Below are 18,140 nucleotides of genomic sequence, written 5' to 3'. Positions count from 1 at the left end.
GACACAGTCCAGTGAAGATCAAGATTTCAAGCTATGGCATCATTTTTATTTTATTATCTTGAAAAGAAATGTCAAGAAATAAAAATGGATTAAGACGAGGTCACTACGCTGACGGGGATCCATGTTCACCCCCTTGACGTCTCGAGCACAACTGAGTGTGCTCGGCAAATCGCGCTGTATATACGCGGAGAAAGGCGTTTGACTGTCACACGCGTAACACGCTAAGTTCACGTAATAACACCGCGATACAGGCGCAAAACACGCTATTACCATGCTCCACCCACGATTACCCGCTGAAATTTCCCGTCCTAGCCATGCGTAACCACGCCCTGGCCGTGGCCAGAGCACGTCGTTCCGCGTCATTTCTGCGTCATTACCTTGTGTTGACCACGTGAGCAGCTCAAAAGTTTTGAACGCGGCCAACCACGTGAAAATTTCCGACCGCGAGTAAAGCACTGCTCTATCTCGTCTATATGGCGGTCTCTAAACGTCCGACAGCGCCCAACGGCATCTGCTTCACGGCCAGAAATTTCTGGCCGTGAAGCAGCCTCAATACGCTCGTGAAAGGCTGTGTACCCGCGCTCTGAAGAATTGAGCAGCGCGAAAGCTGCCACCCGCGCGCGAATTTCCGACCTCGTGTTAAGCACTGCTGTATCTCGTCTGAATGGCGATTTCAATGCGTCCAATAGCGTCCGCCTCAAAGGCAGAAATTTCTGGCCGTGATTCAGCCGCAAATGTCTGTGTGACCGGCCCCTAAGGACAAAAAGTGTAGGTGTAATTATTTTACCTTTGTGTCTAAAATGCATCATTTTATATCTTTGGGCACCGTTTTATTGTTTAAAGACCCAGTGTAGTAAAACATAGCAGGTTCAAATGTTTGAGTCCTTTGAATTGTATTAATTTTTCATTTATGGAATTCTACTACTACTGCTTGTATCTATATAGATAGATAGATAGATAGATAGATACTTTATTCATCCCCTAAGGGAAATTCACATGCCAAGAAGTACAACTACTACATAACCCAAACCAAATTAACATGTGACCCATATCTTTGACCCACATCTTTGTAGGCTTTTGTTTGTTCCACTTTTAAAATTTGCCTATTGCGGTGCACTGAACATGATTGGTTGAGTGGATTTACTAAGATAAAAACCTTTCAGAGGAATAGATTGCTTCAATACTATAAGGAGGATTATGTTTTCCCTTGCTGCTAAAAACTCTAAAATCTGCTTTAAACCCATTCTGTAGTCTCCTTTTGTCTGCTGAAATATTACTTTGAAGAGACAGTGTGTAATATTAAGTGCCTCCTAGTGGTACAAAAAAACTTCGATCCAGTGGGAAAAAAAAACTTTGATTTTGAAACCAGGAAAAATACATGAACTATCATAACAAGTTTTATTAAAAATCGCAGGTCGAGAAATGTGTATTTCTTTTTTACCGTGGAATATTTCCTTAGATCAGCGCCAAGTTCTTACTGTATCCTGCCACTATCTGCCATGTGTCACTGGCCCTCACTCTACCAGACAACACAGTGCCATCTAGTGGTCGAATATTATACATTGAAGCTTCAAACAATTATTCTGTATTTCAATGCATTGCGACTAAAATGTGGTTTGGCTAGCTGGTGAACCGATTACTTAATAAAGCAACTTTAAAAAGAATCATTTGTGGCAGCACAAGAGCTGAAGTGGACTTGCAGAATATGCGAATACGCATAACAGCGGTTTGACCCAAAAATCGAAGCGATATACTGTAGAGTTAAATCGATACTTGTGCTGCAACCATAATGCAATAAAAGTAAGAAACACCTTTTCATATATTGATAATTTAAGGTAAACCCATTAAGGTTTTCATTTCTTCAGATTTCATCATCAAATCATTCATCATATATGAAGTGTGAATCCAAACTAACATTCCAATCTCTGATTGCATCACTTCCCAGCTCCGCCGATGGTCCGGCTGTCGGTCAACGACACAGTGGTGGCGGATCCCGGGCAGGATGTGATCATTACCTGCGAAGTGACTGCAGGTTTTCCTGCACCCACCGTGACTTGGTCGCGGTACCCCGGTCCACTTCCGCTTAACGCTAAAGTCCGCGGTGCTCAGCTGATCCTGAGGGGCGTCACGCCGACGGACTCTGGTTTTTACAACTGCACTGCTGTCAACAATGTCGGGAACCCCGCCCGTAAGAACATCAACGTCATCGTCAGGAGTAAGTACTATGAGGAGCATTTATTTATTATGGTGAATTATATATATATATATATATATATATCATCTCATTAGCTACGCCGCTTATCCTGAGTAGGGTCGCGGGGGTGCAATCATCGGGCAGTGGGCAGGGGACACACATACACATACATATATATATATATATATATATATATATATATATATATATATATACCGTATTTTCCGCACTATAAGGCGCACCTAAAAGTCTTATTTTTTTTCAAAAGCTGACCATGCGCCTTATAACACAGTGCGCCTTATATATGGCTCAATATTAAATTCGCAAGGTCTCGCAACTACGAGAAACAGCCGCCGACTCCATTTTTCGCGCTGTGCATACTGGGAAATATTAAACGATTGGTAGTTGCCGGGGCTCGTGTTGTATTTGTTTACTAAGTGGCAAAATGGCTACCCCATTAAACTGCTTAATTCATATTCAACAAATACAGTATTTGTCTGAATCCAGGGTTATGACTGGTGAAGATGTAAAGCACAATTTACCTTAAACAAACGCAGAATTATTCAGAATGTCACGTTTGAGAGAGAGAGAGAGCGAGAGAGAGAGAGAGAGCGAGATTCTCTTTCATACGTGCATTTGTATAAGAAAATGGCTCCTGTTAAGAGACACGCGTACAACGCCGAGTTTAAACTCAAAGCGATCAGTCACGCAGCACAACACGGCAATAGAGCGGCAGCGAGAGAGTTAAACTTAAATGAATCGATGGTACGGAAGTGGAGAAAGGATGAAGATAAGCTCCGCCAAGTAAGGAAAACTCAACAAAGTTTCCGTGGCAATAAAGCAAGATGGCCAGAGTTAGAGGAGACACTTGAACAGTGGGTTGTTCAACAAAGAGCGGCAAGCAGAAGTGTCAGTACGATAACTATACGTATGAAGGCAACAGCGCTGGCACAAAAACACCGGACGTGTTGGATGGCCCATTCACTGAGATATGGTCAATTCGAACACAGCAGAAGAAGAATTCGAGGGATTCGTCGATGAGGAGCTTATAGAGTGATCTTTGTTTTTCTTTTGTGTGTTTACGTTTTACATTTTACAGTTATTATGTTATTGCTTTGCACTCGTTGTTTTTGCACATTACGAGTGTCACTTTATTGCGATTGCACTAACGTTTCATTTAAAATAACAGTATCAGACGTTATTTTCTTTGCGTGTTGACTAAATGGACAAAAAATAAAATGATATGTCGATGTTGTTCAAAGATGTCAAAGATGTGTCACGAAAATGCTTTACCTCAGAGAAAATAATAAAACGGCTGTTTATTTATTTTGGGAGTGAATGGAGTTGTGGAAAGCTTGTTTGTTAATAAAGTTTGACCTTTTTGAATATTTTGTTGACATTCCCTTGAGCGTGGCAACATCTAGAGGTTGCATAAAGTAACTACATTCTCTACTGTAGTCAAGTCGTCACATTTATTTACCGTAAATAGCCCTTAATCCCAAAAATGTCTCGAAGGACTGCACAGGATTACAATTACAAAATTGCACAATTACCTGATCTTAAACCAGCATGCACTTATAGCGCCTTATAATGGGGTGCGTCTTATGTATGGCATAAGTTTTAAAATATATCATTCATTGAAGGTGCGCCTTATAACATGGTGCGCCATATAGTGCGGAAAATACGGTATATATACACACACGATGTACAATGCAGCAAAGAGCTAACGTTAGCTAGTGTCGGCCTAATATTAGAAATCTTAACAATACAAATAACTTTATATATGTTGCCTCAAATACCATGTTGACTTACCTTAGAACACATGCAGACATCCTTCACTTTATCCACGTTGAGTTGGTGCTGTGGTCGACACGTCACTTTATCAAAAGCAGACACATGTCTCGATTTAGACGTGGCTATATCAGGTAAAAAGTATCCCCCATAGCCCAGCCTCTCAGGATACCTTGTGTCGAATTTGCATGTATCCTAATCACACCGTTTGACAATTTAAAGTTTAAAATTTAAGGAAAAATCACACACAAAAAACAAAAACTGACGGACTTGTGTATGGAGTCTTCTATGCGTAATGTGATTGTCTCATCACATTTGAGGGCGGGGCTTAGCCATAGGTCCATTCTATTTTGACCTCATGTGACCCATTTCCTGTACAAGTGAATAACGGGCTGTACGTGTTAAACTAGGTCTGGGGTCACAATTAGTAAAAGCTTTTGTCGGATTCCTCAAAACCAGCCCCCACCTGCGTTTAGACAGCAGCATTCTATCTCTTCTCTCTTGCAGCTATTTTTAGTCCCTTTAATCATCTTTATTCACTCCAATTAGTTGGAGCGGACTGAAAGCAATTAGTAAGAATCTCGCCCGTTAACTAACACCATAATCGACGCACGCTGGATGGCTTTTTCCTGTAAACCTAATGGGCCTGAACGCATCATCGCACCAACACAGGTGACAAGGCAGCAAATGAGACACACACACATTAGGCGCAAGTATGTGCATGAGCGTGAACGGAGTCAAAAAGAGCGTAATACGCAATATATTGAGCATTCATGCGTGTTGGAATTACACACTGAGACGCATGTTTAACATATGGTCAGTGCAGTGACGTGTGGTGAGCTCTGTGTCTGGTTCATCTTGGGCTAAGTCAGGCATGTCCAAAGTCTGGCCAGTTGATTTTAAAAGGATAATAATTCCTCTATTAAGTATGAGTTAACAATGCGCAACTAAGTTCATGTTTTTTTCAGCATTGATTTGCATACACAGCATGAATTTGTATACATTTTTGTTGGGAATTTCATTGAATAAAAAATGTGACACTCGTTATTTGAATCGGTCACCACTGGCTAATAATATCTGAAGCTAAAGAAGGCGATGTCCGTTTTATCAATACAGGCCCTTTTAGGCTGAAGCACCAAGGAATGTTTAACGATGTAGAAATGCTTTTAGGCAGAATATTTTTTTAACCTGTCAGCATTTTTGTATGTTTTGGAGTGAATACTTTACACTATTGGATTTACTGGACTCCTGTGGATGTAACAGGACTATGTCTGCGGTGAATCATGTCTTGAGCTGACTACCAGGGCATGTCATTGGTGAGCTACGCCAACCTTATAGTTTTTTAGGTATCTTGTTTTCGACCGACCGTCATGTTTTTTAGATGAGTATACAGTATTTTAAAATGCTCATCATATTTTGAATCCCAACAGTTTCCTCTGGGCACTCTGGTTTCCTCCCACATTCCAAAGACATGCATGTGAGGTTAATTGGCCGGTCCAAATTGTCCCTAGGTGTGAATGTGCGAGCGAATTGTCTGTCTCTGTGTGCCCTGAGACTGGTTGTCAACCAGTTCAGGGTGTACATTGCCCACTGCCCGAAGATAGCTCCAGCACCCCCGCGAACCTACTGAGGATAAGCGGTGCAGATAATGGATAGATGGATGGATGCATGGATTGATAGTTTAAGTCAGGGGTCGGGAACCTTTTTGACTCAAAGAGCCATAAAAGCAAATAATATTAATTTTATTTTGGGAAAGAGCCACACCATATATTATGAGACAAATTTACTAAATTGCTAAACCGGCGCCCCAGACAAAAGCTTAGTCTTCAGCACATTTATTTTTGATGATTTGATAAAAATTATGAAAAGAGAATAATGCCAGAGCCCCTGTCCCAAGTTCAACAAACAGACCACTTTAAACGTGTCTTTCTTGCAATTACTCAAGATCGGTTAAACTCCTTTTGACCTTTTTTTTCATACATATTGGTTTCAAAACCAGATCCAAGCATTTATTTTGTAAAAACGTCACAACATTCTGAGAATAGGGAGCCTTATGTGCTTACCTTTGGCGAGAGATGGGAGGGAATGCTTGTACTTTTTGCATAGCTCCACCCATCCCTCCCACTCACCCAATCAAATGACTAAGTTCTCTTCTGGTGTTTTGGCGTATTTACAGTTCTGTGGATTCATTATAAAGTATCTGAACACTGAACACAGATTATATAGTGAACTTTTAAATAAAGGATTCTTTAGCGTTGTACAGCCAAAACGAGTTTTTTTCCCCCTTTTTTTGTGTGACACCTTGACTGTAAATCGTAGTGAAAAACGTGCCCTATATATACTGCTAAGTGTTACTTGTTAATTTAGCTTTGGTTTGGCTTTACTTGTACCTGAATAGGATAGACAACTCCGATTTTGAACAATATGGAGAAATTTTGCATGCAATCAAATTGGTCTCTGAGCCACAGATACTCATAGAAAGAGCCATATATGGCTCGCGAGCCATAGGTTCCCGACCCCTGGTTTAAGCTTTCCAATGATATGTGGCATGACATATTTCAGTGACTGGTGACGTAGTACAGACAGGTATTTGCTTCTCAACAGTTAAGGGGTTAATGTTGCAATGTATAAAATGTAACAAAAATGTAGCAGCCTACAGTCCGGAATTTACTTCCAATACATTTTTACGTTTATATGACTGTGCTGACATGTGAGGCATGACGATGGATCAGCGCTTTCTCCTCCAAACAAGGTTTAAAGATGTTGAAATCAAACTTGCCAAGCTGTTGGCTGCTTTTCCATCTCTTTAAAGGGGAAATACGTCACTGTTTTGTATTCAGTTTTCAAATCTGGTGGGGAATGTGTAGCTTTTGGAAGTGAAAATTAAATGTGACACAGTGAGAGTTACTCTTTGTCGATGATTTTGTTCTTCTCTCGTAGCGACATTCTGGCAGGGGGCTCCTTTTATTTTCTGCGTTTTCCTTCTTCCCCTCGCACACTTTCTCCTTTAATAAGGTTTTTCCTTCTTTTCTGTGGCCTTGAGTCATTTTGCATCATCCATGCGCCTGGAGCCATTTTGCCCTACATTCTTTTGCCATTTATTTTACACAATATTCTTGAAATTTTAATTAATTCCAGTGTATTTGTTTTTAAAATCTAATTATCATTAATATATCACAGACATTACTCATGCATGTTAATAGTTTTGAACATTGGTTAATTTGTGTCTGTATCTGTAACTTAAACATGGAGTATTCATCTTTTTTTATTGTCAAAATCATAATTGTTTTAATAACTTGTTCTGAGACGCCAATTCGATCAATAATCCAATCTTACAATGTGAATACTCTTAATGTAAATTAGAATTGTATTTGTTATCATTATAATTTTCTTCATTGTCATCATTAATAATGGATTGAACATTTTTAAAAATGCGACTACACAGGGCATTCCAGGATAAATACATAATAAAAATAATAAAATATTAAAAATTAAATAATCACAATGTCAGGATAAATGTTTGATCTATCCTGTCCATGATTTCTGGTCCTGGCCCCTTTTCTGATACGACAGTTCCAAGATATTTAAATTTGGTGACAGGTTCTAGCTCTCTGTGGTTGATGGTGATGTTTGTGGTAATAACTTGGGGAATGTTGGTCATTACTTATGTTGTTTTCTGCTCTGATTTACATCCCATATTGGCTTGATGCTTTGTCCAGGCGATTGATGAGATCTGAGTTCTTGTTCGTCTCCTGCCAATCTGGAAATATCATCAGCAAAACGGAGCTTGGTGACGTTGTGTCCCAAAATACTGACTGTACCTTCATTTTGCTCCAGAGCTTCGGACATGATCCTCTCCAGCAAGATGTTGAATAAAGTTGGGGAAAGAGTGCAGCCTTGTCTCATGCCGACTGTGGTTCAAAAGCACCCTCCAATGGTACCATTGATAAGTACCGGACTGTAGGCATTAGCATACAATTATTCAATGAACTAGTTTCTGGCCCGTGTTGTATTTCCGCATGGTGGCCCACAAAGTGGCTTGCCATACTATCAAACACCTTCTTTAAATCAGAAACGTGATGGAGGTTTCTCTGGTGCTGATGAAACTTCTCACATAGGATGTGCATATTAAAAATATGTTCTGTGGTCCTTACCTCCCTGAAACCTGCCTGTTTTTCGGTAAAGATATTTTCAGGCTGTGGTTTTAGTCTGTTCAGTAGCATCATTTTACTAGCATGGCTAATGAGATTGATGGTTCTCTAGTTGGAGCATAGTTAAAGGTATCCTCTCTTTGGTAGTGTAATTTCTAGCAATTTTGTTCATGCATATGGCTACTGGTTGTCAAGATGTTTATAGTTTGCTTAGCATTATTTCATATGAGTTCTGATGGAACTTTAGCGATTCCTGGAGACTTTCCGATCTTCACTTCCGCTACACTGGCGCTACATTTTTGCTACATTTTATACACTGCAACTTTAACCCCTTAACTGTTGAGAAGCAAATACAAGTCTGTACTATGTCACCAGTCACTGAAATATGTCAAATTGGTCACTTTCAAATTTCTGGCCAACTTTGTATATTTATGGTCCAAAAAATACAAACCAGCTTTCTCCTTGTTGTCGGCCCAGGTATGAGCAACATGACTTTCCAGATTACCCCGGATTCCAACAAGGACAGCGAGAGCATCCAGATGGGTCGAGACCTCAAGCTGTCGTGTCACGTGGATGCCACCCCTCAGGACAAGGTCAACTATACCTGGTACAAGAACGGGGCTTTGGTCTTCAACACAGACAGCCTAATCCTGCTGCGCAGCGATCCCGACATGGCGCCCGGCACCAGCAGCCTGGAGATTGTTGACATGAAATTCCGAGACTTGGCCACTTATAGCTGTGTGGCTAACTTCCCAGGCAGCAGCGTGCCAGAGATGCGAGTGGATGTCAACATCTCCCAAAACAGTGGTAAGAACTTTCTTTTTGTCTTTTTTAATAATCATTTTGGGCCTGTAAACATGTGTTTTCATTTCTTTTTAATGTGTATTTCACGTTTCTTTGTGTAAGTTGAGTTTAGAACATTAGGTGTTTTATTTGTTGTTGATTATTATTTTTCAAAAAAGTTCCAAACGTTTATGTTGTTTTGATAAGGGAAGTAAAGAGGCCTGTTTTACCTGCACTACCAACACCAGCCAAAAACACAAAGCAGACCTCTAAAGTGTGCAGGCTGCCAGTGCAGCATTGCAGGTGATAAGAATTGTCCCAAAACATAAAGTTTACTACGCCATGTATGTCCCCTGTCACAGGTTCTTTTTGGAACCTAATTTTATTTGTTTGAGTTTATATTGTGACTTGGGTTGGGTTAAATTTTGTTTTATTTTCATTCCTCTCATTACGATTTGGTTTTGTCTTTTATTTTTCATGTATTCAAAGTAAGTGTCTCGGGCATGGTTCCGGGGGCACCAGGTCGCCCCGAAAGAACAATTGATAAGCTCACACACAGGATTACTTATGGTCATTGCGGTTATGTTGTGAATTTGATTTCTAACCCACAGAGATTATAATAATTACAAACTGTTGATAGCATAGTAAAAATATCTAAACGGTTTTTTTTTAGAAATTAATATAAAAATGGTAGCCCTTAGTTCCACTCAGTAATAAAAAGTAGGTCTCAGTTTAAAAAAGGTTGAAGACCACTGATTTAAAAGGACAGTATGCATTATATTATACATATTTTAAATGCTGGTTAATGTGTTTATTTTCTTTTTATTATTATGCGCTTGTAAAGACAAAAATACACAAAAAATACTGGTGGGAAAAAAATACATCTGTAGGCCTATCTATGCACTTGTGGTATTGAGTTGCAAAATAGTTACCACTAGTTGGCAGAGATGGTTGAATGTTATTGTTTACATATCCCCCAAAGTATTGTTGAAATTATGATAATAGATATACAGTATTAAAATTTATATTTTTATGGTGCACTGGTAGAAAAAAAATCTTACAGAAAAAAAAAATCTGTATTAACTTGCAAAATAATCAATCACCACTAGATGGCAGACATGTTAGATTTGCACCTAAACCTGGTCTCATACCCCCCTATAACAAGACTTTCTTTTTTATGTTTAATGTTTTATTTTTATTTTGGGGCGAAAAATCTGACTTAATGTGAGTTTCGTGGTCAGCAGTTTTGTGTTATCTTTGAAGTTATGTGAATCATTAAATGCATTTTCATCAAGTAGAAAGCGTACCTTATTCATATTGCTTAAATGCAATTTCCCACTTATGAAGTCCGTAGTCCGTTGTGGCTAGTTGGTGGCATTTACAAATATATGTGTTGCCTTCCATGTTTCAATGTGCCCATCAAACTTGTATTTGTAGCACAGAGATCACTTGTTTTTTGCGGTTAATGGGGACCAGAACCATCCGCAAAAAGGGAAAATCTGCAACGTACAATCACACCTTCATAAAAGCCCCCAAATGGTTAAACTTACCTTGAGATGATGACATTACCGACTAAGAGTGCCTGCACCGCTCTTCCCTTCTCCTCGTCGCCACCCGAGTCGTTTCTGGAACCAGATAATAATCCTACGAAGCACCTGCCGATGATCACTACTTCGTTGCGCTCTTTGAACTTTCCTTCGAGTCCGATTTAATTAATAAATTTAATTTTTAATGTAAAAAGCCGCTAAAGGCTAGCGGTCGCTTTGCTCCTAGTTTGTTCACAGTGGCAGCACCCGCCTGCTGTTTGACTGACAGCTAACACTGGCCTATCAGAGCCTGGCACACAAATAGTCAAACCAGCCTATCAAAGTCGCAAACACAGACAGTCACGTCCACCAGACACGGAGCGCCCTTTGAGCGCTGTCTGACTAACACAATGCACAATACATTGATCAAAATCCGCAAAGGAGTGAACCAGCAATAACCAAAGTGCGAAGTGGCGAGATGTCCCTGTAATTGTGACAGTGTTGAAGCAAATTAACAACACAAGAGAGGGAAATTACATATCTGTTGTAAGCACCCTTTTTCTTCCCATTTTCCTAAATGCCAACATGTATGTCCTTTACTCCTTGCATAATCAGCCACACTGGTAGCGCGCCCGGCGCACTTAGCGGCCGTTGTGTTTCACGGTTCCCGTGCTGCATCAAAGTGGCGTGATTGTTCAATAAAATGTTCCTTGTTAACGTCGGTTTCTTTTGTACCTTTTTATTTGCCATCTGTCCGTTTTCAAGTTTAACTGTCAGGGACCATCTGTGGTTTTTATATCAAGGCTCACCTCTTCCCCTCTCAAACATGCTAATCACTGTTCCTTCCTTGCATACTAAGTCCTATCCCAGTGACAGCCTTGGGTGCAATTTTCCCTCGATGCTGCTCGTGTGCGCAATCGCGTACTGCCCAGGTTTTGGGGAGTTGTAAGAGTTCTCTTTTAAAAAGAAACAAATATGTTAGTATTATTATAATTTTTTTTGTTTTATCACTAAGACATTTAAGTGTCAAGAGACAAGTTTGGTTTACTTAAATTATCGCCCGCTCGTTGAAACAACATGACCTTTCCTACCTACGTGTCCGCGTCACTGTTGCTGTGCAAGTTTTCATCTTTTTAAGAGAAGTGGTTATTTCGGCTCGGCTCTTTCGGCACCCAAACAGCTCTGCAGATTGTTTTGTCACGTTCATCCATATATTACCTGACATTTTGCAAAAAAAATGACTTAAAAAGGGGAAAACATAAATAAAAGAAAAGTAGACAAAAAATAAACAAAAGTAAAAAAATACCAAGAAAAGTAGCATAATTTCCAGACTATAAGGCTGTAATTGCAAATGCATACAGTATTTATATGTGTGTTGGGGTCTGACACACCTCCTATGACCAGAGGGCCCCAACTGTGGCTTAAACTGGGCACAGGTGTGTCCAACCACCACACACCTCTGCCCAATTATCCTGCCCCCTTTAAAAATGAAATTTTGATGTGCACACATTGTTTAGATAATTGTCTTTTTGTTTTCCTCTGCCATTGTAATTCTTGTCTTGTTATTTTTCACTTCCACCATCATGCCAGGTTTGTTTGGATTTGTTTAAGGTTTGTTACTTTGTGCCACATATTTTCCACTTGCAGGATTTGTTGTTCCTGGTTTTTATTCGGGCATGTTTTTAGTTGTGCCAACTTGTTTGTCTGATTTTTTTGTTAACAAATACTGTTCTGGTTTTGAGGCCAGTTGCCAGTGGTGTACACTCATTGGACTTCTGTGCCAGTGATGATTTGTCCATAACGAACACCATGTTCAGACATAAAGGTGTCTATATGTGCACTTGGCACCAGGACACCCTAGGCCGTAGTTCGATACTCGACCTTGTAGTCTTTTCTTCGGACCTGCGGCCGCATGTGTTGGACACTCGGGTGAAGAGTGGGGCAGATCTGTCAACTGATCACCACCTGGTGGTGAGTTGGCTCCGATCGTGGGGAAAGATGCCGGTCCGACTCGGCAGACCCAAGCATGTTGTGAGGGTCTGTTGGGAACGGCGAGCAGAATCTCCTGTCAGAAAGTTTCAATTCACACCTTCGGCAGAACTTTGCCCAAGTCTCGAGGGAAGCTTGGGACATTGACTCCGAGTGGACCATGTTCCGTGCATCCATTGTCGTGTCAGCTGTTCACAGCTGTGGCCGTAAGGAAGTCTGTGCCTACTGAGGTGGAAAGCCTCAGACCTGTTGGTGGTCACCGGGGGTGAGGGATGCCGTCAAGCTGAAGAAGAAGTCTTATCGGAGGGCCGCTGGCCTGTGGGACTCTGTAAGCAGCTGGCCAAGCGGAATGCAGCTTCGGCAGTTGCAGAGGCAAAAACTTGGGCATGGGAGAAGTTTGGCGAGGCCATGCAAGGCATCCTCCGAACAGCTTCGAGGAAATTCTGGCCCACCATCCAGCGTCTTAGGGGTGAAAGTGGTGTGCCATTAACACTGTGTATAGTGGCGATGGGGCGCTGCTGACCTTGACCCGGGAGTTTGTGAATCGGTGGCCAGGTTACTTCGAAGACCTCCTCGATCCCACCAACACGTTTTCCTTCTTTGAAAGCAGAGCCAAGGGACTATGAGGTGGGCTTTCATATCTCTGGTGTTGAAGTCACTGAGTTGGTCAAGAAAGCTCCTCGGTGATAAGGCCCTAGGCCCTAGGGAGGATCGGCTCGATCGGCCCCAGTGCTATGGAATGCCCTGCCTCCGGAAATAAGATCTGCAACCTCAATGGAAGTTTTTAAATCAAGGCTTAAGACACACTTCTATTCCAAAGCTTATGATTGATGCCCACCTCATATTCCATATTGCCCTGTCTTTTTCCGACTGCCTGCCTGGTGGTGATACGAAGGAGAACGACAATTTGAGATGAGTCAGCGGACCAGCGTTTCACCTGAAGCATGTCAACGCCTGCATGGACCAGCTAGCAGAGATGGGAAGCTGTGTCGTGGCCGTCATAGACTTTGTGGACTATTTTACAGGCTGGGGGTGTCGCTGCTGTCATGCACTTTCCGGACAAATTTTCATCATGTTACCCAGTGTTTACTATGTTTGTGTATTGTAATGCTAAATGTAATTCACCCTGGTCATCCTGAAAACGGGATACCACTTGTGAGGTCCCTTCTCAAGGTTTCTCTTTTTCCTCATGCTAAGGTTTTGAGCTGTTCCTTGCCCCCATGTTGGTTTAAGATCAGGTAATTGTGTCATTGTAATCCTGTGCAGTCCTTTGAGACATTTTTGTGATTAAGGGCTATACAAATACATTTTACTTGACTTGACTTGACGTACTATAGTCTTGGGATCGATACTAAGTTCCTATTATAACGATCACTATGATAATGTTGTTAGTGGGTCGTGTGGGGTTGATGAGATCCGCCCGGCGTTTATTATGAACTACTTCAAGGAGGGAAAGGTTCGGTTATTTAATGATCATGACAATTTTGAGCAAAAACGGTATTGATCGATACTAGTCTGTATTTACCTGTGCAGAAAACTTGGAAATTCATTTGTAACATATTTGTATTTGTAACGTCCCAACACTGCCCACTCATGTGTTTTTTTTTTGTTCTATTTTTTCCATCCTTTTTAGTTTCCCCCCCAATTCTGACAGTACCTCCAGGTGGTCAGACAGTCAACGCACGAGAAGGAGGGACGGCTGAGCTGGTGTGCTTAGTGGTGGATGGCAAACCGCGTCCGCCTGTTTTATGGTCACGTATAGAGAAGGATTTGCTGATGGCATCAGGGAAGTCTGTGGTGGAGACGACCGACGGCCGCCTGAGGCTGAAGAACGTAAGCCGCGACATGATGGGGGCTTACCGCTGCCAGACGGCTCCTTACAACGGACTCAACATCAAACGGCGGGAGGCGCAAGTTCAGCTCAATGTTCAGTGTGAGTGTTCAAGACAATGTTTCACTGAGGGAAATCACTTTTACTGGGAAAACTTGTACACCTTGGGTTTGTTAACGTACACAACCCCACAAGGAAAACTTTCCTTTCAAGTTCCTTAGATCATTAAGTGCCACAACATATTCATTCATTTTTAAGAAGAATTGTCCCTGATTGCCAAAACGTTATCATATGTTGGCTCTTTTTTTTTTTTTTAACTCCGAAGTCTTTGGGACTGCTTTTTAGTCAACATGAAGCTTCTGAGAATGATTTCACTATGATAAATCACCATTAGATGAAAGTAGCGGCTTTGATCAGATCTTTCTCGACACATTGAAAAGCCCCACTAGCTAATCTTCATTCCTGTATCCAGTTGTTGAAGTGTTTAGGCAACCCTGCATGGCGAGCATAGGTGTAGTAAAGCTCGTGGTCAGAGTAGCAAATATATGGATAAGTCCAGTTTTAAGGCTTTGAGGTTTTTTTCTTTCTAAAAAGATGACATAGACCCTTTTTCATCATTGGGGCATTGGAGGAATTATGATTTGTGCATCACCATGTTGACCAAAATCGCGCCAAAATGTTATTTTGCAACCAAAGTGCCCTTTAGATTTTGGGGGGTATCACAAATGCAAAAAAGCACCGAAGTGAAAGTTAGTTCTAATGAAAGATGAGCCTAAGCCTATATACATCTTCAAAAGTCTTCAAAAATGAGTTAAAATGGCAAGAATTGGCTAGCATTGAATGAGTTAAGGGGACATTGTGTTGTATCTAGAGTCTTCGAGAGGTAAAAAAACACCCTTGAATTCATTAAAAATTATTATAATAATAAGCAAACATGCATGAACTATCATATAAACATGCATACAATACATGTAGGGTGAAAAATCTGTATGCAAGTGTGCAAAACATTGGATGCTCTTTTAACTTAGTTCGGCAATGTTAATATATTTCAAATTATTGAACTTTAACATTTTTAACGATACCTCAAATAATGGACCATACCTTTGAGAACTATATTTTAAATTGTATTGTCATATTAAAGGGGCAGAACAGTGAATGGCTGGTTTGCACTTCAGATTTAACTGGTTCAATTTTATTTGTTATGTTGAAAAACTGCAGAATGAATAAATACATTGATACTATCATCAGGTAGCCAAAACCCAAGATTTTCTCTATATTGAGGCACGGACCTATTTGTACAGACACATACGTTTCACCAGGTAGGCTTTACATGCAACCAGATTGGACTCCACCTTAAGCCTCGTCTTGAGCAAGCGAAAATCATGCTCAATTGGGTTGAGATCTGGACTTTGCCATTGCAGAATATGCCACTTATTTGCCCTCATAAACTCCTGGGTTGCTTTTGTTGTATGCTATGGGTCATTGTCCATCTGTGCTGTGAAGCGCCATTGAAAAACTTCACAGCATTTGGCTGAATCTGAGCTGTATACTTCAGAATTCATCCGGGTACTTTTATTTGTAAGGGATCCAAAAACCCACCCACCCAATGTCATCAATATACACAGGTGAACCAGTGCCCTTGGAAGCCATGCCCATATACCATCACAGTTCCACCACTTTTTTTACATATGATGTGGTGTGCTTTGGATACAGTATGTCCCTGATGACATAAACTAAATATGAATAAAATTATGACTTACAACAAGTGGTAAGCTTTCTCTCCTGGCTTTGATCTCTTTGATCTACGGCAAAACTTACATAAAATGGGACAGAAACAAAATGAAAATAAATCCAAACAGCTTGTCAACATCATTTTTGTCGTTCCATGTATTCCGTTACTCCCCAAGCCTGCACAAAATTTAGTAATTTTATTCATATTTAGTTTCTTTTGTCTTTTATTTGCATATTTGGTATTGGAGTAATCCAAAAGTAATTGAAAGTAATCAAGTTAAAGTAACCCTACCCAACCCTGCCTAGGATTTGGAGAGCTGATTCGTGGTCAAAGCAACAGCTTTCAAATGCAAAACCACACACTTACAGTCAACTCCAGACCTTTTAACCACTTGATGACAGGTTAACAAGGGCCAACATAGTCAATTACAGCCCTTCGAGTCAATCGTCCAATTACTTTAGTTGCCGTATTAAGAGTGTAAAAGGCTATGATTCTAAACCTTTTGCAAATTTGGAAGTCTTAATTTACAGCTGAGCACTTTAAGCCCATATTGATTGTATGGTTGTATTTCGAAACTTGTTCACATGAACAACTAGAATAACCAAACTTGTGACACTGTCCAAATATTTTTGGGCCTATCTATGATCCTTTCTGGAACAAATTGAAGGAGGAAATATCATATTCCTGGACTCAATTGTACTCCTTTCCTCCACTATGATTTACTAGGGCTTGCTAATGCAAGCCGGTCGGAAGGGCAACACTGTGCAAGCTCTGCCGTCCTCGCTAGCCAAGTCTGATTAATGGAGCAGGTGGCCAACCCATTCCCGTTGCAGAGAGTAACATAGAGATGGGACGTACGGTCATACCGGCAAACGTAACAAAACAAAACCAAACCTTAAAAAACAGTTTTAGGTGCATGTCCGAAATGGAAAAGTGGCATTAGTGAAAGTGTAGAGACAGATGGTGAGCTGCTCGGGGAAAAAACATGATATTGTCAGTTTCTGCCATTGGAAAACACACTGACCAAAAAGGTTGAATAACAATACGACAACAGCTGATTCGTTGGAAAACACATCCGTCTCCATTTCACGCCGTCCTTATTCTGTGCCTCATTACCGTGCTTTTTTTTCTTGTTGTTGTTTGTCCATTTAACACTGTTAATCGATGCAAGGGAAAGGCACCGTTATTGTTACGGAAGACAATTAAAGAGCTATGCAGTCTTGGCACACTGGCCCCCTATTCTGTTTTCGATGTATTTATTCTTCTTGTTTCCATCCCACTTGGCTGTTCTTCCTCATTGCCATTCTCATCATCATCAATCAGTAAACGGAGGGCAAAGAAGCACTCCACTTCTCCTAACCTTCTATTCGTCCAGTCCTGTCATTGCGTCCACATCCTTTTCGCTCATATTCAATCGACTTAGTTCACTTTTACGCTGCACTTTCCCAGGCATTCGTCTTCCTCATTGTTGCTTTATTCCTACCTGTCAGCCCTCTTTGCTGCGTGCACACATTACCTCCATCCCTAAATTGATTTTTACTTTGTTTATGGTAAATGTTTAGCTTGGTCAATTATTTTCTTACCGAGAGAAATTTATTTGCATTCAAAGAATCCTTTGTTTACATACAGAGTCCTTTCCCAATGAGATAGAACGCTGCAATCAGTCACCAAGCAAATACACTAAAGTTTTAGGGACAATTTAAGTATTATTTTTTTTTTATATAAATATATAGTTGGGCCTAAACATATTTTTGTCCTCCTGTAAAAACTCTGAAATGTATTCATCAAAATAGTACATACAAAAACAAGCAAGTTTTTTCAGATCTAATTTAACTTTTAAGAAGAAATGAAAATATTTCTTATAATATTTCATCAATTTGCAGGTAATCATAGTACGTGTAAAATAACTTTAACTGCATTATGTGTTTAACTTTTCTAATAGAATATAGAATAAGATATTTAACTCCAAAAATGAGCACACTGGGTAATATTTTATCATCTGAAAGTAATCGTTAAAAGGAGTGAAACCTATAATCTGCCATCTACACCACATATTTTTATAAATATAATAATAAAAATAATAATAATGATATTAATATTAATAATAATATTTATTATTATTATTATTATCAAATTATATTAT

General features: G+C 40.3%; 1 protein-coding gene and 1 long non-coding RNA gene across 3 annotated transcripts in view; one reads left to right on the top strand and one right to left on the bottom strand.

Moving 5' to 3' along the window:
• The window catches only part of mdga1 (MAM domain containing glycosylphosphatidylinositol anchor 1), a 316,682-nt gene that overhangs the window by 223,757 nt on the left and 74,785 nt on the right, over positions 1-18,140 (top strand). For both annotated transcript variants that reach the window (XM_088334739.1, XM_088334738.1), the window contains exons 7-9: positions 1,946-2,215; positions 8,614-8,943; positions 14,068-14,367. In XM_088334739.1, the coding sequence (XP_088190865.1) occupies positions 1,946-2,215; positions 8,614-8,943; positions 14,068-14,367 (900 nt within the window). The remainder of the gene's footprint in view (positions 1-1,945; positions 2,216-8,613; positions 8,944-14,067; positions 14,368-18,140) is intronic.
• On the bottom strand, positions 1,925-10,908 carry LOC148368036 (uncharacterized). Its single transcript, XR_015850363.1, has 4 exons — positions 10,489-10,908; positions 10,227-10,418; positions 8,588-8,740; positions 1,925-2,158 (listed from the first exon to the last, which is right to left on the bottom strand). It is a non-coding gene; the product is annotated as an uncharacterized LOC148368036 (long non-coding RNA).

This window comes from Urocampus carinirostris, chromosome 4 (assembly GCF_059441175.1).
Source record: "Urocampus carinirostris isolate Australia breed hairy pipefish chromosome 4, RoL_Ucar_1.0, whole genome shotgun sequence".
Taxonomy (NCBI): domain Eukaryota; kingdom Metazoa; phylum Chordata; class Actinopteri; order Syngnathiformes; family Syngnathidae; genus Urocampus; species Urocampus carinirostris.
The sequence above is the reverse complement of the archived record's forward strand: the minus strand, read 5'-3'. Positions and strand labels throughout refer to the sequence as shown.